Below are 8,241 nucleotides of genomic sequence, written 5' to 3' on the forward strand. Positions count from 1 at the left end.
GTATTTTTGTAATAATAATAACAATAATAATATTAAATAATAATAATAATAATAATAATAATAATAATAATAATAATAATAATGATAATGATAATAATAATACCAAAAAAAATATTGATCCATGAGTGGCAGATTGTAAATTCTCTTTTGCCTTTTATTATTCATTTTTTTTAGAGAACAGCCAGGTATTGAAGAACTTTATATAGTTGTGGACAAAATTAGCAATTCTTGATATTAGATATACTCTTTTAGAAAAACCAATTACACATACTAAGTTACTAGGTGAATGAGGAGTGTCTTGGGTGAATCAATAGCAAATTATGGTAAAAAACGAGAAAAATGGCAGCAGCATCATTTGTTATAGCAGTAGTAAATGGGTTTACATCGCCTTTCTTGTCAGGTAGGAAGAAGAGTTGCGGTTGTTAACAACAAAGTCAACCCTACAACTAGCAGGAAGTTGGTTGTGGCTACTATAGATGCTCCTAAGAAGCCTTAGATTCCTGTTGTTAAAGGTGGTGGAAACTTCATTGACCTCGAGTGGCTGGATGGTTCTTCTATTCACCCATTACGACTACCACTGCATTATAAGTGGCACTAAGTTGTTTAGCACTTCTAAAAATAAAAAATTGTAACAAACATACTAGGTCATATGTTTATTTCTGAAAAAATTCACACATACAGGTTTCTAGCTTATTTAGCTATGTTAGTTGAATAATTACTCATCTTGAATCACTTAGTAAAGTGAATTCCATGCAAACTTAAAAACGATTTTTTCTCTAGCCCCATAATCTTTGTATAAATTTCTGCAATATTGTATTTATTATACTAGATGGATTGCAGATAGGAAGGGTGATTTTAACCTCAAGTCAGGTTACCGGGTGGCTGCAACAAGCTCAAAAGTGACAACATGGAACCCAAAACATACATTGTTCTGGAAGAAGTGGGGGAAGACAAATATTCCACCTAAGTGGAAAATGTTTATCTGGAGAGTTGCTCAGAATATTATTCCCACAAAAGATAACCTGGAAAAGAGAGGAATTTTCTCGGAAAGAAATTGTGTCTTATGTCAAAAGGAGCCAGAAAGCATGAACCATTTGTTTTGATTTTGTGAGGTTTCAAGGAGAGTGTGGGCAGCTTCTCCCCTTGGAATCTTCAGTTAAACCGCTGTTTTTGTCTTGCAGAGAATGGACTACAGTAATTTTATAAATTACTGTATGACATGTCTACAAGATAACTCACATTCCTTAACAACTATTGTGGCGATCCTATGTGCACTTTGGTTACATAGAAATGATATCATTTTCAAGGGCGTGAGTGTCAATTCAAAAGTTATCTTAGAATTGGCACAGATTCACGTGAATATCTGGAAGAAAATTCAAGTCAAGAAGCAAGCTAGCTGCACAGCAAAGCAACCATCCCATGGACTAGCTAGACTTCAGCAATTTGGAAAGTTAGGACTGCTACAACAAATCCTTTTATTTTGATGTGTGTGGATGCAGCTTGGAAGCAAGGGAAGAGAAACAAAGGAAATAATTGGAGAGCAGCAATTGCTTGGACAATAGAAAATCTCAACTTGCAGCACATACAAGGGAGCAAGTGAGTCTTCGTAGCAACACCAACTCAGGCAGAGGGACTAGCTATCCTGGAAGCACTGCAACATGCTCATGCGGAGGTTGGTAATCTCATAATTAAAATAGATTCAGCTCAAATGGTAGGAGCAATAAAGAATCCAGATAAGGTTGAGGAGGAGCTAAAGCAAATAGTCAAGGATGTCCGTCAAGAGGTGCTAAAAAGACAATATGTTGTATGTACTCCCTCCATTTTTAAATACTTGCTCCATTTCTACATGCGCGGAGTTTTAGGAGAAATTGGAGAAAGTAATAATATATGGAGGTAGTGGCGTAGTTGAGAAAATAAAAAATTGTAAAAAGCAAAAGTAGTGGAAGAATAGGAGGGCGGAGAGTATTAAGTTGGGTCCACCAAGTGTGAGAAATGAATTAATTATTGTAAAATCTTTCCAAAAAAGGAAATGGAGCAAGCATTTAAAAACGGCTGTAAAAGAAAAGTGGAGCAAATATTTAAAAACGGAGGGAGTATTAAGGCAGATAGAAATATGGTCACTAGAGCTCATCATTTAGTTGTCCATTGTAGGAAGTATGGTTAAGTTGGAGCGTTAGGGTCTGTTCTCATACGTTTATTTTCAGTTCAGTTCAGCTCTGATAAGTTCAGTTCAGTTCAACTCCTAATTTCTTTCTCTTATAAAATATTCAGTTCAGTTCAATTCAGCTCTAATAAGTTCAGTTCAGCTCTAATAAGTTCAGTTTAGTTCAGTTCAACTGAGTTTAGTCAATGAAAACAGGTCCTTAGTCTCTTTTCTCCTTCTGTCCAAAAAAAAAAAAAGAATACAATAATAGACAAGATCCGGTGCAAGCACGAGGATATTAGTCATATACCATCCATACAACCATCCATACCCAATCAAAAATCACAAATACCAAGACCCAAAACTCCAAAAATACAATTATTATTATTATTTTTTGTAAACAACCAAAAATACAATTATCATCAATAGTACGTAATATTCATGAAATCAAAGGGCAAATAATAATCAAAGATACTTGTAAAAAAAAAATATTCCCCATTTATTTTATTTCTTTAATTATTTTTTTGACGAGATTATTTTATTTTTTTTATAAATACTTTGAACGGTCGAAATCCCATATTTCCAAATCTCTCTATTTTCTTTCTCTCTCTAGTTTCTCTCTCTACCCCCACTACCACTCACTCTCTCTGTGCTGACACCCATTTTTAGCTCTTCACCCAACAACAATGGCGGCCATGGCGCTCATTGGGGCGATAACTGTTCCATCCAAAACCACCCATCTTGCATTTTCGTCGTCTTCTTCTGTTTCCGGCGACAAGTTTTTACCGACGGTTTCGTCGTCGTCTCGTCGCCATTGCCGATTCTCTTCCGACGCTAAACGAGCTCCGATTGTTGTTTCTCCTAAGGCTGTTTCTGATTCTCAGAATTCGCAGACTTGTCTTGATCCTGAAGCTAGTCGCGTGAGTTTTTTTTCATTGATATTGATTTTTTTAACATTGTTTTTGATTTGTTCGTTTGATTTTATCTCTATATTGCTAAATTGAATCAACAATTTCGAATGTCTGATTTTTAATTAGTAATTTATTGATAAAAATATGATAGGACGACATCTACAATGAAATTTAAAATTAGAAAATGGATCAAATGATAATATTCTAATTTGGGAAAATAATTTATTAAGTAATAATATAAATTGAAAATTGAGAAGAATAAAAGAAAGAAAATGAGAATACCAATTTGTTACGGCAAGTGTTATCTTGATTCTCTCGTTTATTTGTATGTGGAATAGATTTTAAATTGTTGTTGAATCCCAATGCATCTTCTCCAGTGCATTATTTTGGTTCTAGAAAAAGTGTTATTTTGGGTAATGATACATTATATCGGAATTAATTTAATAATGCGTTACAAAATCACGAGTTAATGTAATTTAAGAATGCATGACTAAATCACGGGTAAATGTACCTTTGACACTTGATAATTTATATGCATAATCGGTCAGGGTTGTATGTATCATTTTCCTTTATATAAAAAATGAATTTTTAATAAGGACGACACTTTATAATCTATATGCATAATTTGTAAGGGTTGTATACTTGTATGTATCATTTTCCTTTTTTTTTTTACAAAAAAATAAATTTGAATTTTTTATCAGTAAAGGAAAGCATACTTAACATGCTATTCTTTCTTTAGAGGTTTGATGGCTGTAGCTAGGAGTGATATTTTGCTCTATATTCGTCTTTAATTATTGCTAATTTAGGCAATCTAGCCTCTTGGGCTGTTGGAATACAATTTGGAGTGTGTTTTAGTGTAAGAAGTTTTACTTGTTTTAAATTCATATACAAAAATGAGAATAATATAAAGTTTTCTGCCCCTGATCAAAGGTTAACCTTTTTGCGTGTAAGGGTGACAAGGGCTAGAGATGGATCGGTGGATGTTAGCTAGCTTAGTTGGCGAAATTGTGGGCAGTTTCAATACGTGGGTTCATATGCTGTCATATTAGAGCCTATGTTCAATAAATTACAGTAGGCTAGATAATTGATTGAGCCCCGCGATATTATGGTTGTTGATGCTTGTAACTAGACGATCTTTTGAATCTTGAGGTGTTATTTTTGTGAATGTATTTATAGAACAACCTCATCAGTTGAATGTGTGTATGAATAAGAAAGTTTGTACTACATCAGATTATGAATTAACATTTTATGTAAATTGTGATGCAGAGTGTTCTTGGTATTATACTTGGAGGTGGTGCTGGCACACGTCTCTACCCGCTTACGAAGAAGAGAGCAAAGCCTGCAGTGCCCCTTGGTGCTAACTATAGGCTTATTGACATCCCAGTGAGCAACTGTTTGAACAGTAACATTTCCAAAATATATGTTCTTACCCAATTCAACTCTGCATCTCTCAACCGTCATCTTTCCCGGGCATATGCTAGTAATATGGGAGGTTACAAGAATGAAGGGTTTGTAGAAGTTCTTGCTGCTCAGCAAAGTCCAGAAAATCCAAACTGGTTTCAGGTGTGCTAGTTGTTATAATCTTCTTAGCTACATTGTCCCTACCGTGTCTTGTTTATCTGCCAACATGCTTAATTATTTGATGTCATGTTCTTCTGTGAATCAACAATCTATGATTTTTTGATTGCAGGGTACAGCTGATGCTGTTAGGCAATACTTGTGGCTATTTGAAGAGCACAATGTTCTTGAGTTCTTGATTCTAGCCGGTGACCATTTGTATCGAATGGATTATGAAAGATTTATCCAAGCTCACAGAGAAACTGATGCAGACATTACTGTTGCTGCACTGCCGATGGATGAAAAGCGTGCTACTGCATTTGGTTTGATGAAAATTGACGAAGAAGGAAGGATTATTGAGTTTGCTGAGAAACCGAAAGGAGAACAATTGAAAGCTATGAAGGTAGAATTTATAGAAGCAAAATGATCGTTTACAATGCTCATTTATTTTTTATACCTCAGAAAGAATTCTCTAGTCACTCTGTCTCTGACCACTTGTAGGTTGATACCACAATCCTGGGTCTAGATGACGAGAGAGCAAAAGAATTGCCATTCATAGCTAGCATGGGTATTTATGTTATCAGCAAAGATGTGATGCTAAACTTGCTCCGTGATAAATTTCCTGATGCTAATGATTTTGGAAGTGAAGTTATCCCAGGCGCAACTGATATAGGGCTAAGAGTATGTTGTGGTCCTCTCTCATATGTTTTCAGTGTGGGTTTCTTCTGCTCATATTTTGCTTATACTGTATAGGTTCAAGCTTACTTGTATGATGGTTACTGGGAAGATATTGGTACAATTGAGGCCTTTTACAATGCCAACTTGGGTATCACCAAAAAGCCAGTACCTGATTTCAGGTAATCATAATGCATGGAGGATATATGATGTTTTATCAATTTTACTATTGAGATTTTGTATGATATATTCTCAACTTGGAAATTCTGAAGTACCAAGCATGTTGTTCTATCTTAAGCTTCTATGATCGTTCATCTCCAATTTATACACAACCTCGGTATTTGCCCCCTTCAAAGATGCTTGATGCCGATATCACTGACAGTGTCATTGGTGAAGGCTGTGTGATTAAGGTAAGAATTTCGCAAGCACCAAGGAAACTGGGTATTCTTACTTGTTGCCACTTGTGATGTTTTTATTTGTAAATTGTATACTACACATAGATATGCTTAATATTTTCTAGATGAAACTGGTGATGTCTTTGCTTTAATTGAATGACTTCCTCTACAGAACTGCAAGATTCACCATTCTGTTATTGGTCTTCGATCTTGCATTTCGGAGGGTGCAATTATTGAGGATACGCTGCTAATGGGTGCTGATTATTATGAGGTATGTGTACAAATGTTCATGATGCTTGGCTGCTGGCCTTTATAAATTTGGTAGCAAACGTTGTACTCCATACTAATTGAAAAAAATATTTACTTTGTTGTTTGGATATGGACCAAAGTTAACTCAGCAATGGTTCAAGCTAGTTGCTCTGCTTTTATCACACATTCAGTGGTTAATTAATGTTATTTAATGATGCAGACTGATGCTGATAGGAAACTCCTAGCTGGTAAGGGTAGTGTACCTATTGGTATTGGGCAGAATACCCATATAAAAAGAGCTATTATTGATAAGAATGCTCGGATTGGAGACAATGTTAAGGTTAGTAGCTCAGTAAAAACTCTCATTTGTACATCTGTATGTGTTTGATTACATTACATTTTAGCTTGCACGTATCTTACAGATTAATTTTACACATCTGAGAGATCAAGCTATACAGCTGAGATTACATGCAAACATTTTAAACTTTATGATGCCAATTGTCCATATTTGACAATATAGAACAAAGTTATGCCAAATATAGTTAAATTTTTAGTAGTTTAAGAAGCTATTCTTTTATTTTGCAACCTAGGTCACCATTCTTTTACATTTGTCATTTGGCACTAATATGAAATATCTGTCAAAAGTTGAGTTAAATTCGACCTTTCTTTTATTGCAGATTATTAACAGTGATAATGTACAAGAAGCAGCAAGAGAAACAGACGGATATTTCATCAAGAGCGGTATTGTTACAGTAATCAAGGATGCCTTGATTCCGAGTGGAACAGTAATCTAATAATGGTTCATATACCAAGCAAAAGTATCTGTCCCACTGCAAGGCCTCTCTACCTCTTGCTTCAATCTTTGAGTATGTAAATATTATGATCTTTGTGCCGATGGACAGAGGTAGTGCTATAAATTGGACGAGAGGATATTAGAAACGGTATTGTAGACATTTTGGCTTCTATAGGCACTAAAAATTTGTTTTATGCCATACCATAATAAATAGTTATCTTGGGTTAGAGGAAGAAAAAAAAAAGAACATAATAATCCAACCCTGTTAACTAGTTTCAGTCTTTCAGATCTAAATCGTGTTTATCTTGGGTCCTTCGTATTGCAAACCATGAAAAATGAGACGTAGCCATCCTATATGCCCGACTATTTTTGATAACTAAGCTTCACCAACTCTACAATTGTTGAATGCCAAGCAAGATTCGGCGTAGTTGATGAGGTTTTCATCTTGTACCCTTTATACCACAAAGTCAAATCGATCAACTACACGTACCTTGGGAGTGAAAAATTCCCTCTTACACTTCTTCCTTCCTTACAGAGGCGTGGCTCAAATCACATATACTAGACCAAAGAAATTGTGTTGAGGGTTTCCACCTTGCAAATTAGACGTTTTAATACAATCTTGTTTGCTTTCTCATTAATGTAACAACATTATTAGCAAGGACAGTGACCATTATCAACGTTTTATGAATGAATGAGTTGGATGTAAAACTATCTCTCCCCAGCTATGTTGATTTAGATAGGTCAGGCATTAGAACATACATACGTCAATCATATGTAAAACATAGTTCTCACTCCCACCCTTGTGGCTCTCTAAACATAAATACGTCAATCAATTAGCGCAGCTGGACTCTATTATGTGACAAGAACGTTTACATCAGCTTCTTCAATTCAACAAGTTTGCTAAAGAGCTTTGTGTGTTATACTTGTATAGTATATAAATTTGTAAAACATGCTGCGTAACATGAGTACTATACTAGGTTTATTTATTTATTAAAAAAAGATTTTATTAAAGAAAAGCAGTATTACAACCTAACCACAAACTAATACAAGAACACAAAACAACCTAAAAGAAACACCTTAAGAACCGTTATAGGAAGAACGAAGAGAATAAAATACTGAAAAGGTCTTGCAGCAAACCAATAGCTACGGAGCCCGAACAATCAAGATACCTTAACCACATCCATACTGTGGACATGGAGAAGCCAAAATAACTTAAACAGTCGAGATGGACCAAGAGCACAGATCATAAACATTGAAGAGAACCCAAACTCGCATTGACAGCGAAGGAAAATCGAGTACTATACTAGTTGCTTGCACTAAAACAAAGAATAGTAATCCTGCTACGAAAACAAACATAAGAAGTCGGGTGCAAAGTCCAAAAGGCTTTATGAGATCTAGGAAGTCATGCATGTATCCTTAGCTCAATTGTTATTCCATTATAATCTACTACTCCCTCCATCCCTAAATTACATTTCTACTTCTCTCTATTATGTGAGAAATAAATGCTAGAAGTAGGAA

The 8,241-nt window shown here is 35.1% G+C and overlaps 1 protein-coding gene across 1 annotated transcript; it reads left to right on the forward strand.

The window, feature by feature from the left end:
• The first annotated feature begins 2,721 nt into the window (after positions 1-2,721).
• Positions 2,722-7,009, forward strand: LOC145558438 (glucose-1-phosphate adenylyltransferase small subunit, chloroplastic/amyloplastic). The gene is made up of 9 exons (XM_081619682.1): positions 2,722-3,063; positions 4,321-4,617; positions 4,745-5,014; positions 5,113-5,292; positions 5,365-5,468; positions 5,585-5,696; positions 5,854-5,952; positions 6,151-6,270; positions 6,608-7,009. The coding sequence occupies exons 1-9, from the start codon at positions 2,830-2,832 to the stop codon at positions 6,722-6,724; spliced, it is 1,533 nt and encodes a 510-aa protein (XP_081475808.1). The 5' UTR covers positions 2,722-2,829; the 3' UTR covers positions 6,725-7,009.
• Positions 7,010-8,241: the final 1,232 nt, after the last annotated feature.

This window comes from Chenopodium album, chromosome 9 (genome assembly GCF_948465745.1).
Source record: "Chenopodium album chromosome 9, dcCheAlbu1.1, whole genome shotgun sequence".
In the NCBI taxonomy this organism is placed as follows: Eukaryota; Viridiplantae; Streptophyta; class Magnoliopsida; order Caryophyllales; family Amaranthaceae; genus Chenopodium; species Chenopodium album.

Coding starts and splice junctions, on each gene's coding strand:
- LOC145558438 (XM_081619682.1), top strand. CDS start 2,830: ATGGCGGCCATGGCGCTCATTGGGGCGATAACTGTTCCATCCAAAACC. Junction 4,618..4,744: donor AAAATCCAAACTGGTTTCAG/GTGTGCTAGTTG, acceptor TTTTGATTGCAG/GGTACAGCTGATGCTGTTAG. Junction 5,015..5,112: donor AACAATTGAAAGCTATGAAG/GTAGAATTTATA, acceptor GACCACTTGTAG/GTTGATACCACAATCCTGGG.